General features: G+C 40.1%; 1 protein-coding gene across 4 annotated transcripts in view; it reads right to left on the minus strand.

The window, feature by feature from the left end:
• LOC128695787 (protein lifeguard 3) overlaps positions 1-25272 on the minus strand; it is an 83037-nt gene that overhangs the window by 33112 nt on the left and 24653 nt on the right. For all 4 annotated transcript variants that reach the window (XM_053786614.2, XM_053786617.2, XM_053786615.2 and 1 more), the window contains exons 2-5: positions 16035-16323; positions 15337-15548; positions 14829-15099; positions 1845-1982 (exon numbers count right to left, since the gene is read on the minus strand). In XM_053786614.2, the coding sequence (XP_053642589.1) occupies positions 1845-1982; positions 14829-15099; positions 15337-15548; positions 16035-16323 (910 nt within the window). The remainder of the gene's footprint in view (positions 1-1844; positions 1983-14828; positions 15100-15336; positions 15549-16034; positions 16324-25272) is intronic.

A 25272-nucleotide genomic window follows, 5' to 3' on the forward strand; every position in this document is an offset into this window, starting at 1 on the left:
AGGATACGTTATTTTAGTGCCAAGAATGTCTGCATTGTTTATTCTGCACCCTATTTTGAAATTGGCATTTTTTTAATTTGCATGAAATTGGCCAAAATGACAATTTCTGACCACTTCATTGGGTAGTTAAAATCAGTAAATGGGCAGTGTCTTGTACTCAGTTGATAGAAAAAATGGAGTTCTAAAGAAATAGCTTCGAGTTTCTTCGACTGAAACAATGGAATTGGCCGAAAATAGGGCTCAAATAGCGCTAACTTCGCAGGAGTGTAATTCCATAAGTTTTTGATCAAATTTCGTACTTTCGGTGTCATTACCATTGGTAAGAGATTCTCTTATCATGTCATAAGAAAAAATAATTTTTTTTTCCCAAAAATTTTTTGACACCAGGAGACACTTCAGGATTTGGGGTTGCGACAGTCAAAGGGTTAATGACCTTCAACTTCCCACCTTCACATCTCGAAGTGCTGATGAGAAACTTCTTTTGTTACCTTTGATGAGTTTCAAGTCTCACTACTCTCGCAGCCCGGCAATTAGCCAGGCTTGTCTGGTGCTTGCCTGGTCAACCAGGCTGTTGCTGGAGGCATGTTGGTCTCATTACATAAATAAAAATCTTTCAGCACTTTTGTTAGTAATGTATCAGTGATGTGGTACAGTGGAATAGTATGGGCACCCTGGGCACCCTTATGTTGGCTTGCTGTTGCAGTTGTATCCGAGTAAGAAATTTTTGAGTATGATTCAACCGATTCATAACTGCTGGGTATCAGCGCTCAAGGGTACAACCCAGATTATCATGGTTCAAATACTGCAGTCTTACAGTGTGGACACATCACTGATCTCTTGATGTATCCACACATTCCAACAATAAATGACAGAACTAGAAGCGACTATTACTTTCCGTCATTCTGGGAGAACTCTTCCAAGAGTTAGTCCATCTCACTGCAGCCACCAATCTTGGTATGCGTTACCTGGGCATGGATGCCCAGGTAGGGCATGACAAGAGTGACTTGCCATTATGCAATCTTATAACAACTGATATCACAGAGTGTAGTGTACAGTATCAAGTATTCAGAACAATTACATTTTACATCATTGCACAATACAGCTTTCAATTAATACAAATTTCATCTGAGATTTAAAAAAATACAGGAATAAAATAACATACCATAAATCACCAGTGAATTAATACAACTTGAATAAATCGTAATCCAATATTTTCACCATTAATAGCAATCCTGCCTAAAAATTTAACTTTCTATTAAAATACCAAATGATCTCCATTCCCATATTAACAGTGTAGATCAGATTAACAAGAACATAAAAAAAAATTAAAAGTTTATTAAATAGTCCCCCACGAATTAGGCAAAAGCTTCATCACGTTGAGTACAACAAACAAAACCAGAACAAAACTAAAAAAGCTCTATCTGTTCTTTAAAGATGAGCTACAATTATTAGGCAGTGTATACTACTTTCTTGACTTTAATAAGTAGCCAAAATAGAAAGCATTTCACCATACTCAGAACTAACACATGTGTATAATATAGTTTTATGCAGCACCCTTGTATGGTTGCTAAGTGCAACAAAAGTACTGGCAAGTGGTATTAAAAAACAAACAAAAAAAAAAACAAATTTGCAAGCTATGAACAGGGTGAACCATTTAAAAGATAAAATTACAGGCTGTAGGAAAATAATGATGTTATGCATGCTACAGTATGAAACCCTCATTCTTAATGAGAGGCTATCTTATTAAAAAAAAAAATTACTAAACATTTTGTTTTAATGTAGAGGAAGTGATCTTTGAAGAGTTTTAGAAAATCAACCTTTAAAATATAATCTAAGTAACTCACCATTGAGAAGAGCAGGGCAATTCCAGCAGAGTAGACAGTGTACAGAATTTTGCTGTAAGTGAAGATAGCAATAATCCCAAACAGAAACATAACCATGGCTGCTACAAACAGATAGATCCCACACCCAGTGAAGTCATACTGAAAGTAAAAGATAATGCTATGTAGATCCCATGCCCACTTTTAATTAAGCTGAAAAGTAGAAGACAATACTTTTTGGTGATACAATATCCAGTGAAATTATTCTGGAATGTAAAAAATAACCTTTCCTTAATCCTAAACAGAGCAAAATAAATCTGAATTTAAGATAAAACTCTATAAATACCACTCCTCGAAATCATTCAGGAAAGCATAAGACAGCACTTTGGCATGGCCTTTATTTTCCATTATATGGATAGCCAAGAATTTTACTAAATCACAAGACTACTGCATGTATGTAAATGCACAAGAACTACCCAACTTCCTTTCTTGCTCTAACTAATCATATCACTTCATTTGACCCAAATTTTAACCCTTGTAAGGTCATTCCTGTCAAAATGTCAAAATTGTAGCTCCTTCAAATCTGGTGGAAGAAAGCTGATAGGCCTACATGTGAGAGAATGGGTCTGCGTGGTCAGTGTTTACCTGGAGAGGGTTTCGGGGGTCAATGCCCCCACGGCTCAGTCTGTGTGTGCAGTATAAAAAAAAATCCTGCACCACACAGTGCATGGAGAAAAAAAAACTCCAACTTTGTGGAGTATTTTCATATGGTATTTATGGTTTTCTTGGTCTCGTGTGATAGAATGGAAGACGTATTACAGAAATGGAGATGATTTTGATTGGTTTCACAATGAAAAGTACCTTGAAATTGACCTCAAAGTAGCAGAAATGTTTGATTTTTGCCGATGTTCAATAGTAAACAAATGACGTCACTGTCCAATGTGTCCAACCGGCCAGTCTAATACGCAGTCATGAATGGGTTGACATTATTTATACAATTATAATAATGCAGCAGTCTGTGTAACAGCAAATCTTATATTTTTGTGAGAATAAAAATTCAAAATAGAAAGAAACATAAGAGGGGCCTGAGATGTGACTAATGAACAGAGAAAATGCTATCTCCTCCTCCATCTCCATCATCTCCATCTCCATCTCCATCATCTCCATCTCCATCATCATCTCCATCTCCATCATCATCTCCATTTCCATCATCTCCATCTCCATCATCTCCATCATCATCTCCATCTCCATCATCTCCATCTCCATCTCCATCATCATCTCCATCTCCATCATCTCCATCATCATCTCCATCATCATCTCCATCATCATCTCCATCATCATCTCCATCATCATCTCCATCATCTCCATCTCCATCTCCATCTCCATCTCCATCTCCATCATCTCCATCTCCATCATCTCCATCTCCATCATCTCCATCTCCATCATCTCCATCTCCATCATCTCCATCTCCATCATCTCCATCTCCATCATCTCCATCTCCATCATCTCCATCTCCATCATCTCCATCTCCATCATCTCCATCTCCATCATCTCCATCTCCATCATCTCCATCTCCATCATCTCCATCTCCATCATCTCCATCTCCATCATCTCCATCTCCATCATCTCCATCTCCATCTCCATCTCCATCTCCATCTCCTCCTCCTCCTGAGCTGTGGTCTGTTGGCATTACACCTCAAGCTCTTGCAGCTCTGTAGTGGTTACTCTTCATCGTCGCCCTCCACTACCTCTTCCACACCCTCGCCACTAACCTTCAACCTCAAGGACTTCCCCAATGCCACAATAGATTCCACAACTGGCACAGGCTCCTCAGGGTCAACCCCAAACCCTCTTGTACACATTCTGGCCACAATTTTCTGCAAGCAGAGTTCGAAGTCCTGCAAGTCACTCCCCCCCAAGCCTTACCTATAAGGATTATGAAACTGAAGATACTGAAGTTATCTTTCCAGAACTCTCTTGCTAGTCCATGGGCTGGAGGAGAGGAGTGGTGTTAGGAGGCAAAAAACTTCACTTTGATGAAATTGAACTCCAGCACCATTCACTCTTTCGAGTCTGGAAGATGAGCAGGAGCATTGTCTAATTCCAGGAGGTATTTTTCACAATGGGGCCAAACACATCATGGAACCAATCATAGAATATGCCCCTTGTGACCCAAGCCTTACCGTTTGCTCTCCACATCACACAATTTAGTCTTGACGACACTTTTCTTTTTGAACACGCTGGGAGTTTCAGTGTGATACACGAGTAAAGACTTAACTTTGCAATCCCCACTAGCATTACTACAAAACAAGAGTTAGCCTGTCTTCATAGGCTTGTGTCCTGGGAGTGCCTTTTCCTCCTGAGTAATGTAGGTCCTGTTTGGCATTTTCTTCCAAAACAGACCTGTTTTGTCACAAGTGAACACTTGTTGGGGTTTTAATTGTTTAGCCTCTATGTACCCCTTAAATTCTTGCACATATTTTTCAGCCGCTTTTTTTGTCAGAGCTGGCAGCCTTATCATGCCTCATCACACTGTGCCACAACAATTCTTAAATCTCTCAAACCAGCCTTTGCTAGCCTTAAATTCATCAATATCAGCACTAGTTTCAGGCATTTTCTTTATGAGATTATGAAACTGCCTTGCCTTTTCACATATACAGGTACCATCCGACTTTCGACCGAGTTCAGTTCCGACCAACTGGTCGTAAGTCGAAATGGACCTAAGTGGAACCCTACTACTGAATATCAACATCACATTTTTGTAATGACTATTTTATTGTTTTATTTTGGTATTTCATTTTTTACTTTACTTTTTATGCTGTTAGTACTGCATTTTATACTGTAAGGTTTAGGATAAACACTGTATACAACACAAACAGTTGTTTATTTCCCAGAAATTTGGCATACAAAACACGGCCATAAGTCGAATGGTCATATGTCGAGCAGGTCATAAGTCGGATGGTAGGTGTAATCGACTGTGAAACATTATCTCCTGATAATTGTTTCTCATTGATCCACACCAACAACAATCTCTCCACAACTTCAAGTATTTGCCATCTCTGTTTTGTAAACATATCTGCACCTTTCGCAACAACAGCTTCTTTGATTGCCTTATTCTTGGCCAAGATAGTAGCGATGGTTATATGGGGTTTGTTATACAACCTGGCCAGCTCAGTGACATGCACTCCACTTTCACATTTTGCAATCTCTTTCTTGAATTCAAGAGTATTTCTCACCCTCTTTACCACAGGGCTGGCACTAGAAGCTTTCTTTGGGCCCTTGGTAGCTTATTTAGCAGTTACCAGCACTAAAAAAATGGAATAATACAAAATGTATCGCTTGTACACGTGGAACAGTCCTCACTGGCTTGTAAACACTGGCACACTGGCTGTACATGGAGTGGCCAAGCCACTCAGGCTGTGCGGACATGTTCGGGACGAATGACTAACCGTGTTCTTTGTCATTAACTGAGCCAATATTTTGATGCAAAAACTTTACTTAATCAGAATTTTCCGTAATCCGATGACATCGTAATCCGGGGGTCCACTGTACTCTAGAATGAATAAAATATGCCATTATGTGATGAGTGGTAGTGGCAGCCATTGCCAATGTCACACTGACCATATCTTCCCATTCTCTTATAAGAGAAATCGGAGTGTTTGTGCGCCTAAGTGCACTAGATCACTAGTTTCGTAAGGAACACACAATGTACATATTTATAAATAAGTAATATTGTATAAAAACATAATAGAGAATGTAAAGAAATAAAATGGTTTTATAAAGTGTACATACATATTTACTTGGGAGAAGAGATGGAGGGTGGAAGATAGGAAGAGCGATGTCCCTCAAACCCACAATCAACACACCTCCACCTCGCTTGTTTATCTATAATTTCATGCTTTAATTCCATGAAAATCATCCTCTTTTTCTTCTCAGCACTGTCCTTTGCACTTACTTTCTTAGGACCCATGGTTAGAAAAAAGAAATTTGGCCAAATTACCGTAAAAATGCAAGCAGAGCATGACAAAAATGCTTCCACAGCGAGGTAAACAGTGCTCAGCGCCAACTAGTAGCAGCTTTCTGAAGTTCCTCCTATTATGTATTATTACTATTATATTGTATTATTATTATTATTATTATTATTATTATTATAAGAAGTTAAAAAAAAAAAAAAATATCTTTATTTATTACAAGTACATGTACATGGTATACAGGTCTAGCTGACATCAATGACATACTACTACAGTGGACCCCCGCAAAATGATATTAATCCGTTCCTGAGAGCTCATTGTTATGCGAAATTATCATTATGCGAATGAATTTTCCCCATAAGAAATAACGGAAATCAAATTAATCCGAGCAAGACACCCAAAAGTATGAAAAAAAAATTTTTACCACATGAAATGTATATTTTCCTACACACAAAGAGAAAGATACATGCACAATAGTAGAGTAGTACATGCACAATATATACTGTGCATGTACTACTCTACTAAATGAAGAATAAATGACACTTACCTTTATTGAAGATGCAGCAATGACTGAAGAGACACTGTGTCCTGGGAGTGCCTTTTCCTCCTGAGTACTGTAGGTCCTGTTTGGCATTTTCTTCCAGAAAAGGCCTTATCACACTGTGTATGCCACTACGATTCTTAAATCTCTCAAACCAACCTTTGCTGGCTTTAAATTCACCAATATGAGCACTAGTTCCAGGCGTTTTTCCCTGTTCACCTGGTTGTTAGTCGACTGGTGTGGGTTGCATCCTGGGAGACAAGATTAAGGACCCCAATGGAAATAAGTTAGACAGTCTTCAATGACACTGACTTTTTTGGGTTATCCTGGGTGGCTAACCCTCTGGGGGTTAATTGTTTCTTGGTATTCTCAATAAGCCACACCAACAACGGTGCTACAGCAGCAGCAGCAGCAGCTGAAAGTGCTACAGCAGCAGCAGCTGACAATGCTACAGCAGCAGCTGACGGTGGTACAGCAGCAGCTGACGGTGCTACAGCAGCAGCTGACGGTGCTACAGCAGCAGCTGACGGTGCTACAGCAGCAGCTGACGGTGCTACAGCAGCAGCTGACGGTGCTACAGCAGCAGCTGACGGTGCTACAGCAGCAGCTGACGGTGCTACAGCAGCAGCAGCTGACAGTGCAGCAGCAGCAGCAGACAGTGCTACAGCAGCAGCAGACGGTACTACAGCAGCAGCAGCTGACAGTGCTACAGCAGCAGCTGACAGTGCTACAGCAGCAGCAGCTGATGGTGCTACAGCAGCAGCTGACAGTGGTACAGCAGCAGCAGACGGTGCTATAGCAGCAGCAGACGGTGCTACAGCAGCAGCAGATGGTACTACAGCAGCAGCAGCAGCAGATGGTACTACAGCAGCAGCAGCAGCTGATGGTGCTACAGCAGCAGCAGCAGCAGCAGCAGTTGACCATGGTACCACAGTATTTCGATAATATTTCTCACCCTTTTTACCACAGGGTTGGCACTAGAAGCTTTCTTGGGGCCCATGGTCCCTTATTTTGCAGATAAAATCACCAAAAACGCTGTACTAATACGAAATGTTCCGATTGTATGCTTGGATGTTACCGGGGAGGCTGGCTTGTAAACAATGCCACCGGCGGAACATGTGAGGCTGGCTCAGGCCGCACATTAGACGCGTCTCGGATGAATAGTGTTGAGCGGGTTTTTTAGCGGTATGCGAAGCAAAATCTTAGCGATAAAATGTATCGGTATGCGGATTTAACGTTATGTGATGCCAACGGTATGCGGGGGTCCACTGTATATAGAAAGCCCCTTGTTATGCTGAGCATTTCGGGCAAATTAGGTCAGTTTTGTCCCAGGATGCGACCCACACCAGTCAACTAACACCCAGGTACCCATTTTAAACAGATGGGTGAACAGGGACAGGGTCAGCAGGTGTCTTATGGAAACACTTCCCTAATGTTTTCCAGCCATACCAGAGGAGATTCAAACCCCGGACCTCAGTGTGTGAGCTGAGTGCGCTAGTGATTAAGCTAAAGAACACCTATTACTATTATTATTATTATTATTATTAATACTTTTTTTTTTTCAACAAGTCAGCCGTCTCCCACCAAGGCAGGGTGACCCAAAAAAGAAAAAATCCCCAAAAAGAAAATACTTTCATCATCATTCAACACTTTCACCACACTCACACATTATCACTGTTTTTGCAGAGGTGCTCAGAATACAACAGTTTAGAAGCATATACGTATAAAGATACACAACATATCCCTCCAAACTGCCAATATCCCAAACCCCTCCTTTAAAGTGCAGGCATTGTACTTCCTATTTCCAGGACTCAAGTCCGACTATATGAAAATAACCGGTTTCCCTGAATCCCTTCACTAAATATTACCCTGCTCACACTCCAACAGATCATCAGGTCCCAAGTACCATTCGGCTCCAATCACTCCTATCTAACACGCTCACACACGCTTGCTGGAAGTCCAAGCCCCTCACCCACAAAACCTCCTTTACCCTCTCTCTCCAACCCTTTCGAGGACGACCCCTACCCCGCCTTCCTTCCCCTATAGATTTACATGCTTTCCATGTCATTCTACTTTGATCCATTCTCTCTAAATGACCAAACCACCTCAACAACCCCTCTTCTGCCCTCTCACTAATACTTTTATTAACTCCACACCTTCTCCTAATTTCCAAACTCCGAATTTTCTGCATAATATTTACACGACACATTGCCCTTAGACAGGACATCTCCACTGCCTCCAACCATCTCCTCGATGCTGCATTCACAACCCAAGCTTCACATCCATATAAGAGTGATGGTACTACTATACTTCATACATTCCCTTCTTTGCCTCCATAGATAACGTTTTTTGACTCCACATATACCTCAACGCACCACTCACCTTTTTTCCCTCGTCAATTCTATTATTAACCTCATCCTTCATAAATCCATCTGCCGACACGTCAACTCCCAAGTATCTGAAAACATTCACTTCTTCCATACTCCTCCTTCCCAATTTGATATCCAATTTTTCTTTATCTAAATCATTTGATACCCTCATCACCTTACTCTTTTCTATGTTCACTTTCAACTTTCTACCTTTACACACACTCCCAAACTCATCCACTAACCTTTCCAATTTTTCTTTAGAATCACCCATAAGCACAGTATCATCAGCAAAAAGTAACTGTCAATTCCCATTTTGTATTTGATTCCCCATAATTTAATCCCACCCCTCTCCCGAACACCCTAGCATTTACAGTGGACCCCCGCATAGCGACTTTAATCCGTGCAAGAGGGCTCATTGTTATGCGAAATGATCGGTATGCGAATGAATTTTCCCCACAAGAAATAATGAAAATCAAATTAATCCGTGCAAGACACCCAAAAGTATGAAAAAAAAAATTTTAACACATGAAATATACATTTTCCTACACACAGAGAGAAGGATACATGCACAATAGTAGAGTAGTACATGCACAATAGTAGAGTAGTACATGCACAATATATATTGTGCATGTACTACTCTACTAAATGAAGAATAAATGACACTTACCTTTACTGAAGATGCAGCAATGACTGATGAGACACTGTCCTGGGAGTGCCTTTTCCTCCTGAGTACTGTAGGTCCTGTTTGGCATTTTCTTCCAGAACAGGCCTTATCACACTGTGTATGCCACTACGATTCTTAAATCTCTCAAACCAACCTTTGCTGGCTTTAAATTCACCAATATGAGCACTAGTTCCAGGCATTTTTCCCTGTTCACCTGGGTGTTAGTCGACTGGTGTGAGTTGCATCCTGGGAGACAAGATTAAGGACCCCAATGGAAATAAGTTAGACAGTCTTCGATGACACTGACTTTTTTGGGTTATCCTGGGTGGCAAATCCTCTGGGGTTAATTGTTTCTTGGTATTCTCAATAAGCCACACCAACAACGGTGCTACAGCAGCAGCAGCTGACAGTGCTACAGCAGCAGCAGATGATGCTACAGCAGCAGCAGACGATGCTACAGCAGCAGCAGACGGTACTACAGCAGCAGCAGACGGTACTACAACAGCAGCAGCAGCAGCTGACGGTGGTACAACAGCAGCAGCAGCAGCTGACGGTGGTACAACAGCAGCAGCAGCTGACAGTGCTACAGCAGCAGCAGACGATGCTCAAGCAGCAGCAGACGGTACTACAGCAGCAGCAGCAGCAGCAGCTGATGGTGGTACAGCAGCAGCAGCAGCTGTACCACCAATAGTAGCGATGGTTGATTGGGGTTTATTATACAACCTGGCCAGCTCGGAGACACGCACTCCACTTTCATACTTATCAATGATCTTTTTCTTCATCTCTATAGTAATTCTCACCCTTATTGCTGTAGGGTTGGCACTAGAAGCTTTCTTGGGGCCCATGGTCACTTATTTTGCAGATAAAATCACCAAAAACACTAATAATACGAAATGTTCCGATTGTATGCTTGGATGTTACCGCAGAGGCTGGCTGGTAAACAATGCCACCGGCGGCACATGTGAGGCTGGCTAAGGGCACACATTGGACGCATCTCGGACGAAGAGTGGTGAGCGGGTTTTTGAGCGGTATGCGAGGCAAAATTTTTGCGATAAAAGCGAGCGGTATGCGGATTGTACGTTATGTGATGGCGACGGTATGCGGGGGTCCACTGTACTTCTTTTACAACCCCATCTATAAATATATTAACCAACCATGGTGACATTACACATTACACTTTTACTGGGAAGTAGTCTCCCTCTCTTCTACGTACCAGCCGTATCCCACTGAGGAGGGGTGGCCCTAAAGGTAAAACGAAAGTTTCTCCTTTTAAATTTAATAATATATACAGGAGAAGGGGTTACTAGCCCCTTGCTCCCGGCATTTTAGTCGCCTCTTAAGACATGCATGGCTTACGGAGGAAGAATTCTGTTCCACATCCCCATGGAGATAAGAGGAAATAAACAAAAACAAGAACTAGAAAGAAAATAGAAGAAAACCCAGAGGGGTGTGTATGTATACATATATATGCATGTACATGTATGTGTAGTGTGACCTAAGTGTAAGTAGAAATAGCAAGACGTACCTGAAATCTTGTATGTTTAAGAGACAGAAACAAGGACACCAGCAATCCTACCATCATGTAAAACAATTACAGGCTTTCGTTTTACACTCACTTGGAAGGACGGTAGTACCTCCCTGGGCGGCTGTTGTCTAACAACCTACTACCTAGAATTATTATTATTAATTTAGGAAACTGAAGATCACTCTTTATTATTATTAATTTTTGGAACTGGAGCACAAATACAATTCCCTAGATCAAGAGCCCCTCACCAACATCAAGGAACCTTGATGCTGGTGAAGGTCTCTTGATCTAGGGAATTGGATCTGTGCTCCAGTTCCCTAAATTAATAATAATAATAATAATAATAATAATAATAATAAATGGATGAACTTCAGAAAGCTGCCACTAGTTGGCGCAGTGCATTGTTTACCTCGCTGTGGAAGCATTTTTGTTGTGCTCTGCTTGCATTTTTACAGTTATTTGGCCAAATTTCTTTTTTCTAACCATGGGTCCTAAGAAAGTAAGTGCAAAGGACAGTGCTGAGAAGAGAAAAAAGATGATTTCCATGGAATTAAAGCATGAAATCATAGATAAACAAGCGAGGTGTGCGGGTTGTGGGTTGAGGGGGAGGCAGGGGAAGCTCGCTCACAACTCAGAGCAAAAAATCGACTGAACGATGGCTCGTATCTCGAAAAATTTGAATGTTGGGACACTCGTAAGTCGAGGTTCTACTGTATTTTAATGCTGTTCTATTTACAAAATACAGTGGTCCCTCGATAATCGTAAGACTTGATAGTCATAATTTTAGAAAATCAGTGTGACTTTGTCAATGGTCCAAGTCGGACCGAAACGTCGTCGTAAGCTTCTCTCTTATGTGCGGGTTATTTGTGTATCGTTCCAGTCACGGTATTGTGCCTTTTGGTTATTTATTTTAGAAAATCGTAATGTTATTTTCGTCAAAACATTGGCTCGCAAATAGTCGTTCATCTGGGACGTGAACACACAGCCCCGAGCTGCCTCACACTCCATTCCCAGCCAGTGTGCCATTGTTTATCAGTGAGTGAGGATGATCCCACGAGTTCATACTATACATTTCATAATATTCCATTCGTTTTAGTGCTTGCAACTGCTAAATAAGTCACCATGGCTCCTAAGAAAGCTTCTAGTGGCAGCCCTTTGGTAAAGAATGTGAGAAACACACATAATTTAAGAAAAAGTTTGTAGAAAAATACGAAGGTGGTGGTGGTAGAGTGCAAGCAGTTGTGATAGTGGTAGAGGGTGGTAGTGATGGTGGTAGAGGGTGCTAGTAGTTGATAGTGGTAGACGGTGCTAGCAGTTGATAGTGGTAGACGGTGGTAGTGAAGGTGCTAGAGGGTGGTAGTGATGGTGGTAGAGGGTGCTAGCAGTTGATAGTGGTAGACGGTGCTAGCAGTTGATAGTGGTAGACGGTGGTAGTGATGGTGGTAGGTGGTGGTAGTGATTGTGATGGTGGTAGAGGGTGCCTTCTTCAGTGATTCTACCAACTCCTCCAATGTTGTTGGAGTTATATAGGGCTACAGAAAACACCGCTGCCTCAGCTGCTGCGTCACCACCATTATGGACGGCTTACTCTAAAGTGGCCCTTATACACCCAACAACAACACAACACCTCTTGTGACATACATAATGACTATTTTATTCATTTTAGAGTATATTCCATGTTTCTAAGTTATTAATATTGTTTATTATGTCATATTAGTTGAATTGTGATAGATAAATAAGCCGTAGAGTTGACATTAGTGTCATATTCTTAAACAATAAACTCGCCTCCCCTCCCTCTGCCATACACCAACAAAAGTCTTCAATAAAAGGTAAGTGTGATATTAAATGTTCATTTATACATTTTATTAGTGCTTTACATTTATTTGGCATTCTTTTCTGCATGTAAATCTATATTTAAGCTAGGGAAGTGACCCCTGAAGTGACCTAGAGTCCTTATAGAGGGGGATTCCCCTTCCAAACAATAACCTCTCTTCCCTCTCACCTCCTCCCTGTCTTCCATTCATCAACAACAGCCTTCAATAAAGGTAACTGTCATGTTGAATGTTCATTCTTTTATGCATATAAATCTATCTTTAAGGTAAAAAAAAAAATTTTTTTTGATACTTCTGGGTGTCTGGAACCAATTAATTGGATTTACATTATTTCTTATGGGGAAAATGGATTTGAAAATCGTCAAATTCGATAATAGTCACACTTCCAGGAACTGATTAATTACGAAAAACAAGGGACCACTGTATAATCATGTAATTTTGTGGTCAGCTAAGTATTATTTGCTGAGGCATGAAGGTTAATTCTCCTCCGTTCTTAAACTGACAGAACCAGAGGTGAAAAAGACTTGGGGTACAGCAGCATCATGAAACCCATTCTGGGGGCCCAAGTTACAATGTCATTCTTGGGGAAAGGGGGAGAGGGAGGGGGGGAACCACAAGCAAGCCATAATGTCACTCTGGGAAAAAAACCAAGAGGCTGGGCCCAAGCCATGATGCCAGTCCATGGTTGGACCCAAGCCAAGATGCAACATATCAAGTTCCACGAGAAGTTAATATTCAATATAAAAGTTAATTAATTACAAGACTGGACCCACATGACCAATTTTTTTTTTTTTTTAGAGCTAATAAGAAATCAGTCATCTGAGACTTTCTTGAAGTAATTGTAAAATGCGAAATAGCTGACATTCTTTTCTAGTGATGTAACAATGCTCAGTGGGGTCTGACAAAGATCCATTGTGTGACCATCTACAGGGGTATGAGGAGACTGAAAACAAGATAACATGCAGTTTTTCATCCACATCTCACAACAATGCAAAAACCATTTCTACCATTTCCTTTCAGCTCAGACATCCAGCCAATCAACACAGAACAGTCCTGAAGGTATTTTTTTTTTTTTTGATAATTGGAGGGTACAAATTTTATTGAAATCCTCAAAGTTTAGTAGCTATTAGTGAGAAGGCCACAAATCCTACCTCAAAGCACACACAAAAATTGCCTGGTTCTTGATTTCACAGCAATGCCAGCTTCACCTCTACCACCACCATACTTAACTGCTATCACTATCTACCTCACTGCCAACATCACTATCAGTATTATGTCTTTCACCATACCCCTCAATAAAAAGCAGAACACCTATGTGCCTGGTTTGCACTCAACTATTCATATTTCATAAAAGTAAAACACAAAAATAAAAATGTACATTACATAAAATTAAACTTTCTATGCAATTGGTGTTTCAACTTGTGTGCACAAGCTGTCTTGTTTGTGAAAGGAGCTGCCTGCCAAACTGTGAATACTGTGCATGGAAACAGATTATATGTTATGAATACCAAGGCTTTATTAGAAAAATAATCTGAATAAAATGTCAATACTGGAACAATCCACCATAAACCTACTACTACTGCTAATTTTTTTTTATCCACCACCACCACTACAACAACTACCACCTTTTGACCCACCCCAACTGTATTGTCTTGAGGTCTTCTCTACTTCCCTCACCCTAATTGTGACTTGACAATGGCCCAAGATGAGCTGAAATGTTGTCACGAGGTCCATCCCCCAAGAGCAGGTTTTTGGTTAAAATTTTGATTTCTTCTTTCCTTCAACAAACCGGCCATATCCCACCAAAGCAGGGTTGCCCAAAGAAAAAAACAAAAGTTGCTCTTTTCAACTTTAGTAATGTATACAGTTATAAGTTAATGTGAGAAGTATTCTAAGTTTTAGACAGATTATGATCCGCTAAATATGGATAGGTTCCATATTTTGTATTGTAGACACTGAATATGATGGGGTAAATACTGACAGGTTTCATATTCTTCCATTTAAGAAAAAGTCTAACACACATTTAATACTATGCAGGTAAAATTTGGCATTTTTAATAAATGGAACAAGAAATTTACTTTATCTTGGCAATTCTGTTGAACTTACCTTAGTCTGAGTAGCAAAGAGAGTGATGAGGAAGCAGATGGCACAAGTTATACCAACAGTCATGATGACAATGTTTGTCTCATAGGTTGAAGCAATGGTACCAGCCATATAACTTAGGGCCAAAGTGAAAATTCCTAGCATGATGAAGTTGCCTGGCCAACGACGACGAACCCCCGAGCAGCAAACCAATGACAGGTAGGTCACCAAAAAAACAGCATAGGAGAGGAAGTACACCCATATGTTTCTCTGCACAAAGTATTTTACTCCTGAGCTGTTGATCACACAACAAAATTAGTGAGAAATATTAATGGGCAAAATAAGTAAATTTAACCAACAAAAAATATTTTCATGGAACAATAACCTAACACATTCCAAATAGAAACACAAATAACAATGAAACTATTTTATAAAAATTCCTTAGAATTTCCAGATTTACTGTGATACCATGAGCACTTGTTTTACTCTTGTATGTACAAATGGGTAAATATACTGTACAATCTCAACTTACTGAAATGTAAACAGGGACACAATGCACAGTGTTGCCAACAGTTGAACCATCAAGATGAGATAAACCTTCCTAATAAAAGCATGTCTAATGGCCTTGTCAGAGAAGGAACCACCAAACTGATCTGGCAACACCTCTTCCTTTGGTACTTCATCCCCTCGACCACCATCCTGAATAGGAAATCCACCACCACTGGCATTGTAAACTGGTTGAGCCTGTCAAATAGATATTATTGATGAAAATATTTTTCTCCTTAAGAAATTATTTTTCAATACTCAAAACTTGCCACACCCTACAAGAAAATATTAGTTTTAAGAGTGTAGAGTTGCCAATTTAACTTAGGACATGTTTACATAAGCATAATCTTTCACCTCTCAAATTTATCCGTTACACTGAAAATATACATTCTAAAAACTCAAAGCATACTATATGTTAATGGTTCTTCATACACTAAATCCAAAAAATCCCATCTAACATTCTACATATGCTGTTCTTCCCCCTCCCCATGATTTTCGTACTGCTTTAACCTAATAAAGAAAAAGAAACAAAATGCTGTCTCTCTTGAAATTCCTCTTGGGCATTAGGAAGGACTAACATGCAGTACCAGCAGTTTCTTATGTATTACTGCACTAATATTATGAGAAATCATGGCACGAAAATAAAATTGTGTATCTTTAAGGATCTGTCACTGAAGTACTTACATATGGGCCTGGTTGTCCACCAAACCCTGGTTGTCCACCAAACCCTGGTTGTCCACCAAACCCTGGTTGTCCACCAAACCCTGGTTGCCCACCAAACCCTGGCTGGGCAGTGTAAGGCGGTGGTGGATGAGAGGGGAATGCTGCAGCAGGCTGAGGAGGATAACCTGGGGGCATACCATAGCCTGGCTGGACGGGGTAACTTGAATTTGGAGGCGGTGCTGTTGGTAAGGCCCACCCAGCATTAGCAGCATTGGCTTTATTTGGGTCTACTGGATATGGGGCAGACATTCTGAAAAATTTATAAATATATACAGTACATGGCATATGACATGAAAACAGACACACAGGGTCTTTTAACACTATATACTGGACAATCACAAATAAACAGCCTGGCTGATTAGAGGCCAGGTAACAATTAGTGGACAGAGGATCAAGCTTCCATCACTCTTCCCACTAATACCACTAGAGGGTTTAGCACTTCATCATATACAATTTTTCTTGTTGGATGTGAATCAGAATGCTCCTGCATTTCTTTTATGGTTTACTTATTATTCAACAACCAAGTTGAGTACTGCAGTGCCAAATATATTCTCTCCAGAGCAAATACTAATGGGCCTAATCACAAACCTACACACTACCATAGCATACAGGAACAGTACAGTACATAAAAAAAGGGTAAAATTACCCCAGTGAAAAGCAGGGGTACCATGAATCTTATCTATTCAATCTACTACCAGCTGATACAAGAAATACTGCCAGAATAAGTGTAGTCTTCATTCACTACCTCTGCCAAGCTCCAGATCAACCAAACTAATGGATATGCAGGCCGCCAATGAGTCAATCTACATGTATATATTTCCACATTATACATCATTTGCATAAGACTACATATTACATCTCTCACATGGAAAGCCCCTTAGTTATGCAAAGCACTTTGGGTAATAATATAAATAGTAATATCTTCTACAAGTACATATGCAATGTATACAAGCCTAGCTGACATCAATGACATAGTATTACTATATAGAAAACCCCTTATGTAGAATATCTCTTGCAAATTAGGTCAATTTTGTCCCCAGGATGCAACTCACACTACTCAACTAACACCCAGGTACCTATTTTACTGACAGGTGAACAGGGACAGCAGGTGTCTTAAGGAAACACGTCCTGTTTCCACCCATCGGGACTGAACCACAGGAGTCGATGTGTATGAGCTGAGTACACTAGCACTCAAGTTACAGGACATGGGTGTAATGGGGCTATAGGACCCAAAATGTATTTATGTATCTAAACAGCAGTTAAAGACTCATTATTGGAAGTGCCTAATTACATTAACCCTTTGACTGTCACAACCCCAAATCCTGAGGTCTCCTGGTGTCGCAAAATATTGGAAAAAAAGAATAAAATAAAAAATTCTCATGAAATGAAAAAGAATCTTTTCCCAATGGTAACGACACCAAAAGTACTAAATTTGATTGAAAACTTATGGAATTACGCTCTCGCGAAGTTAGCGACCTGGCCGATATTTATGAATCGGCAATTTCGCCCACTTTGAGCCCTATTTTCAGCTAATTCCATTATTCCAGTCGACCAAACTCTTAACTATTTCTTCAGAACTCCATTTGTTCTATCAAATGAGTACAAGAAACTGCCCATTTACCGATTTCAACTACCCAATAAAGTGGTCAGAAATTGGCAATTTGGCCAATTTCATGCAAATTAAAAAATATGAAAATTTCAAAATAGGGTCCAGAATGAACAATGCAGATATTTCTGGCTCTAAAATAACATTTTCTTTGTTCATCAGTCACATCTCCAGGCCCCTCTGATATTACTCTTGGTTTGCATTTTGAATTTTTATTCAAACAAAAAAGAGAAGATTTACTGTTATGCAGACTACTGCAATATTGTAATACTTGTATAAATAATGTCAACCCATTCATGACTGCATATTAGAATGGCTAGTTGGACATTTATTGGACAAATAGCATGCTAAAAATATCTGACAGGACTTGCAGCAATGGTTTAAAATTGGAAAAATTCAGATTCAGGAAGGATATAGGAAAGCACTGGTTTGGTAAGAGTTGTGGATGAGTGGAACAAACTCCCGAGTACCATCATAGAAGCTAAGACGTGTAGTTTTAAAAATAGGTTGATTAAATACATGAGTGGGTGAGAGTTGGACCTGGCTGGCTTGTGCTACTAGGTCGCATGCTGTCCTCCTCCCTTAAGTGACGTGTCTCACTTCACTAGGTCAGTGGGGTCAGACAGTCAGTGAGCGTACGGTCACTAGGTCAGTGAGCTTAAGCCGGTGGGAGAATTGGACCTGCCTCGCATGGGCCAGTGGGCCTGTTACGGTGTTCCTTCTTTCTTATGTTCTTAAGGGTACTCATTATACCCTTGCAGCCAAATGCCCACTACGAAAAGAAGTACTGTCAAAGAAAATTAAAGAAGAAACCAAGAAAAACAGCCCCAAATCGCCGACACATGCTGCCATTTCAAAACTCCAGTCGGACACCACCAGAATTCTCCAAGCCATACAGCAGTCATCTCTATCCAGCAACTCCCTCTCTGCACTCCCTGACACTGCTCCCTCTAAGGTGTTGTATTGCATGATGTATGCGCATCTCACCAATGCAGCAAACCCAGGCACATTCAACACTGCAATTAATGAACTAGTATTCTGTCTTAATAACAAGCCAACATTCAACTTTCCTGACTCACTGCCATCTGAGGACTTCAAGATTATCCCACAACTTTGATCCTAACTGAGCTGATAAATTTTCACACCATCTTATTGTTTTCCCAAGTGAAAAAAAGAAAAAATCAGATTTCATATGGCACCCCCAAGAATATTCTAAAAAGTCAACATATACCAGACCCTTCACTAAGTTGGGGGCCAGCAAATGTTGACTGAATCCAAAACAAGAGCAACTAGTACTATTCAGCCCAAGCATTTTATACAATGAACTTTACCTGCACTAGGTAGACGACAAAAATTTTGTCTTCTGTTAATGAGTACAGTGGAACCTCGGGTTACGAATTTAATCCATTCCGTGGACTTGTTCGTATGCTGGGTCAATTTTCCACATTTAAATTAACTGAAATGCAATTAATTCGTTCCAGCTGAATTCCTGCTCTCGGGAGGCATGACAAAATAACCTTAATATCAACTCTATGGCTTGTTTATCTGTCAATTCATCTAGTATGACATAATAAACAATATAAATAACAAAGAAACCTGATATACACTCTAGAATGAATAAAATATGTCATTACATGGATGGCAGAGGGAGGAGGATTGTGGTGGGGAGTGGTCACGCATTCTCGCTATGAAAACGTCAGAGGTGTTATAAGAGAAAACGGAGTTTGTGAGGCTAACTGAATTAGATCTGGTGTACATACGGCATTTACATACCTTGAAGAAGAAAGGCAGAGCGACATATCCTGTTAGGAGTTCACACTTTTTTTAAGAACTGCCCCTCAAGGAAGGCTCCTTGATGATGGTGAGGGGCTCTTGATTTAGGGAATTAGATCTGTGCTCCAGTTCCCCATATTAAGCCAGAATACCTTCCCCCCCTAGGCGCTGTATAATCCTACGGGTTTAGCACTTCCCCCGTTATAATAATAATAATAATAATAATAATAATAATAATCTTAAGAACTGTTATGTACAATTTTTATGTTTATCTCACTACACTATGTATCTCCTGTGAGTTGTTTCTCCATCAACAATGTCAACAGCAGCTTTTCCATCTTTTCATTGACAGAGGTCCACTGCTTAGAAATTACTGTAATGCCCTTTGCTGGCACTACAGCCTTTATAGACCCCTTCTTTAGTATTGTACATACAGTAGAGGGGGCTACACTTGTACTCAACTTGCTAAGTCCTCAACCCTCGTACCTAGTCTGTGCTTATTAATCATTTCTTGCTTTAATTCTGTGCAAATCATCCTCTTTTTCTTCTCAGCACTGTCCATTGCACTTGCTTTCTTGAGACCCATGGTCAGAAGAAAGAAATCTGGCGAATTAACTGCACAAAGCGTAAGGAAATCACAAGAATTCCTTGCACCGCGAGAGTAACTCCGTAAGCACATGTGCACTGGTGACCATTGTTTTGATTGACACTGCTGTCTGGTGGTGGTGGTGGTGGTGGTGGTGTCAAACTAAATTATACGCAGTATGTACATACTTGTACTATTACACCTACCATCCGACTCAGGACTGAGTTCGGTTCCGAGAAACCGGTCGTAAGTCGAACTTTACTACTGAATATCAACAAAACATATTTGTAATGACTATTTTATTGTTTTATTTTGGTATTTCATGTTTTACTTTACTTTTTATGCTGTTAGTACTGTATTTTATACTGTAAGGTTTAGGATAAACACTGTGTACAACACAAATAGTTGTTGATTTCCCAGAAATTTGGCATAAAAAACACGGTTGTAAGTAGAGTGGTCGTAAGTCGAGCAGGTCATAAGTCGGATGGTAGGTGTATTAATATAATTATTATTGTATGTATTATATTATTTTATTATATACTATTATTGTGTTAAACATAATTATTATGTATTATCATTATTATCAGTATTATTATAATAATAATAATTATTATTATTAATTTAGGGACCTGGACTACAAATCAAATTCCCTAGATCAAGAGCCCCTCACCACATACATGTACATACGTCCTACTACTACTATTACTACTACTAATAATAATTATTATAACAATAAAAATACAATATAATAGTAATAATAATAACAGTAAGGAGAAACTTCAGAAGGCTGCCAGTAGTTGGTGCCACCATCAGCAAAACATTGGTAACTACTACTAGTACACTTTGCACCTGTCTAGACTTAAATATGTAGTCTTAAGTAGGCATTTCTGCCCGAAATGCCTCGGCATGATAGTGGCTTTCTTTGCTCCAGTCATATGATATGTAAACACACATTGTAACCTTTGTAAAGAAGTATATATTTTATTTATTTAACCCTTCGACTGTTTCAGTCGTATATATATGTCTTATGAATGTTAAAAGCTGGTGGGGATATAGTTTTGGAGTGGTTGGTGCAATTATTTAATAAATGTATAGAAGAGGGTAAGGTACCTAGGGATTGGCAGAAAGCATGTATAGTTCCTTTGTATAAAGGCAAAGGGGACAAAAGGGAGCGCAAAAATTATAGGGGGATAAGTCTGTTGAGTATACCTGGTGTATGGTAGAGTTATTATTGAAAGAATTAAGAGTAAGACGGAGAATAGGATAGCAGATGAACAAGGAGGCTTTAGGAAAGGTAGGGGGTGTGTGGACCAGGTGTTTACAGTGAAACATATAAGTGAACAGTATTTAGATAAGGCTAAAGAGGTTTTTGTGGCATTTATGGATTTGGAAAAGGCGTATGACAGGGTGGATAGGGGGGCAATGTGGCAGATGTTGCAGGTGTATGGTGTAGGAGGTAGGTTACTGAAAGCAGTGAAGAGTTTTTACGAGGATAGTGAGGTTCAAGTTAGAGTATGTAGGAAAGAGGGAGATTATTTCCCAGTAAAAGTAGGCCTTAGACAAGGATGTGTGATGTCACCGTGGTTGTTTAATATATTTATAGATGGGGTTGTAAGAGAAGTAAATGCGAGGGTCTTGGTAAGAGGTGTGGAGTTAAAAGATAAAGAATCACACAAAAAGTGGGAGTTGTCACAGTTGCTCTTTGCTGATGACACTGTGCTCTTGGGAGATTCTGAAGAGAAGTTGCAGAGGTTGGTGGATGAATTTGGTAGGGTATGCAAAAGAAGAAAATTAAAAGTGAATACAGGAAAGAGTAAGGTTATGAGGATAACAAAAAAATTAGGTGATGAAAGATTGGATATCAGATTGGAGGGAGAGAGTATGGAGGAGGTGAATGTATTCAGATATTTGGGAGTGGACGTGTCAGCGGATGGGTCAATGAAAGATGAGGCGAATCATAAAACTGATGAGGGGAAAAGGGTGAGCGGTGCACTTAGGAGTCTGTGGAGACAAAGAACTTTGTCCTTGGAGGCAAAGAGGGGAATGTAAGAGAGTATAGTTTTACCAACGCTCTTATATGGGTGTGAAGCATGGGTGATGAATGTTGCAGCGAGGAGAAGGCTGGAGGCAGTGGAAATGTCATGTCTGAGGGCAATGTGTGGTGTGAATATAATGCAGAGAATTCGTAGTTTGGAAGTTAGGAGGAGGTGCAGGATTACCAAAACTGTTGTCCAAAGGGCTGAGGAAGGGTTGTTGAGGTGGTTCGGACATGTAGAGAGAATGGAGCGAAACAGAATGACTTCCAGAGTGTATCAGTCTATAGTGGAAGGAAGGCGGGGTAGGGGTCGGCCTAGGAAAGATTGGAGGGAGGGGTAAAGGAGGTTTTGTGTGCGAGGGGCTTGGACTTCCAGCAGGCATGCGTGAGCGTGTTTGATAGGAGTGAATGGAGACAAATGGTTTTTAATACTTGACGTGCTGTTGGAGTGTGAGCAAAGTAACATTTATGAAGGGATTCAGGGAAACCGGCAGGCCGGACTTGAGTCCTGGAGATGGGAAGTACAGTGCCTGCACTCTGAAGGAGGGGTGTTAATGTTGCAGTTTAAAAACTGTAGTGTAAAGCACCCTTCTGGCAAGACAGTGATGGAGTGAATGATGGTGAAAGTTTTTCTTTTTCGGGCCACCCTGCCTTGGTGGGAATTGGCGAGTGTGTTAATAAAAAAATATATAATAAATGAACCACCGTGTTTGACATATATATACTCAAATTCTAGCGGCTTCAAATCAAGCAGGTGAAAGCTGGTAGGCCCACATGTGAGAGAATGGGTCTGTGTGGTCAGTGTGCACCACAAAAAAAATCCTGCAGCACAGTGTATAATGAGAAAAAAAATCCAACCATTTTTTTTTTAATTAAAATGCCAACTTTGTGGTCTATTTTCATATAGTATTTATGGTTGTATTCTCGTTTTCTTGGTCTCATTTGATAGAATGGAAAACATGTTATAGACATAGAACCTGGAAATGGAGCTCAAAGTAGGGGAAATGTTTGATTTTTGCCGACGTTCAAAAGTAAACAAATGACGTCATTTTCCAATATATGTCCAAGTAGCCATTCTAATATGCAGTCATGAATGGGTTGACATTATTTATACAATTATTACAATATTGCAGTAGTCTGCATAACAGTAAATCTTCTGTTTTTTGCTTGAATAAAAATTCAAAATAGAAAGCAAGAGTAATATCAGAGGAGCCTGGAGACGTGACTGATGAACAAAGAAAATGTTATTTTAGAGCCAGGAATGTCTGCATTGTTCATTCTGGACCCTATTTTGAAATTTTCATATTTTTTAATTTTCATGAAATTGGCCAAATTGTAAATTTCTGACCACGTTATTGGGTAGTTGAAATCAGTAAATGAGCAGCTTCTTGTACTCAATCGATAGAAAAAATGGAGTTCTAAATAAATAGCTATGAGTTTGGTCAATTGGAATAATGGAATTAGCCGAAAATAGGGCTCAAAATGGGCGAAATCGCAGATTCGTAAATATCGCCGAGGTCGCTAACTTCGCGAGAGCGTAATTCCGTCAGTTTTCCATCAAATTTCGTTCTTTTGGTGTCGTTACAATCAGGAAAAGATTCTATCATTTCATAAGAAAAAAATTTTTCAGAAATTTTGCACCACCAGGAGACACCTCAGGATTTGGGGTTGTGACAGTCAAGGCATTAAGGAACCTCTCTTGAAGGGAAAGTTCACATCCTGAAATTTCTTTCGTATCCTGAAGCAAAAAAATCGACCTAACGACAGTTAGTATCCTGAAAAATTCGCATGGTGGGGCGTTCATAACCCGAGGTTCCATTGTGTATATGGAAACTGCCCATTGAAAATTATTACCCCTTTTATCTTCAGCGTAATTTTTTTAATAGTACAGTGGACCCCCAACCAAAGAAAGCACTGTCTAACGATAAATTCGACTAACGAAGCATTTGAGCGTAAAAAATTTTGCCCGACCAACGATGAAAAACTCGACCAACATGATTCGTCCTGAACCTGTCCGTCCAGCCTAAGCACCTTAGCTGCCCTGCCGTCAGCTAGTGTGCCATTGTTTATAAGCCAGGGCAGGCGGTTCCATGCATACATTTGATACATTTTAATTATTCCACTGATTTTAGTGCTTGTAACTGCTAAATAAGCCACCTTGGGCCCAAAGAAAGCTTCTAGTGCCAACCCTGTGGTAAAAAGGGTGAGAAATACAGTGGAACCTCAAATTTCGAACTTAACCCTTTCAGGGTTGGCAGGCCCTCTCCTAAACTTCTCAGGGTCGGAAATTTTTCGAAAAAAAAAAATTATTTTTTCTTATGAAATGATAGAGAATCTTTTCCCGATCATAATGACACCAAAAGTATGACATTTGATGGAAAACTTGCAGAATTATGCTCTTGTGAAGTTAGCGGTCTCGACGATGTTTACTCGTCGCCAATTTCGCTCACTTTGAGCCCTATTATCGGTCAATTCCAATGTACCAGTCGACAAAAATCATACCTATTTCGCTAGAACTCCATTTTGTCTATCAAATGAGTACAAGAAACCACCCACTTACCGATTTCAACTAACCAATAACGTGGTCAGAAATTGGCAATTTTGCCAATTTCACACAAATTTCAAAAGATGCCAATTTCCAAACAGGGTCCAGAATAAACAAGACAGACATTCCTGGCACTAAAATATCATTTCCTCTGTTGATTACTCACGTCCCCAGGCCCCTGCTACATTTCTTTTGCTTTCCACTTTAAATTTTTATTCTCACAAAGAATAGAAGATTTATGTTATGCAGACTACTGCATTCGTGTAGAAATGGTATAAATAATATCAGTGCACTTGTGAAAGAATATTAGACTCACCAGTTGTCGTGTATTGGACATGTGACATAACTTGCTTATCTTTGAACTTCGGCAAAAATCGAACACTTCTGCTACTTTTAGCTCAATTTCAAGGTAGTACAAGTCTCCCTCAACATTCACGTTTTCAGCTTTCGCGGGCTTCACACATTCGCGAATTCCCAACCGCCAAATTCCCAACCGCCAAATTCCCAGCCGCCAAATCATATTCAAGTTTCCCGCCACCTGCGAGTCCCTACTACCCTCCCTCCTACCCCCGCAACTGGCAGCCAGCCCTCCCACCACTCAGTGTGGTGAGTGTTTTGTTTGTTCATTATTTGCTATTAAACTGCAGTATAAAT

Source organism: Cherax quadricarinatus, chromosome 41, assembly GCF_038502225.1.
Source record: "Cherax quadricarinatus isolate ZL_2023a chromosome 41, ASM3850222v1, whole genome shotgun sequence".
NCBI lineage: Eukaryota > Metazoa > Arthropoda > Malacostraca > Decapoda > Parastacidae > Cherax > Cherax quadricarinatus.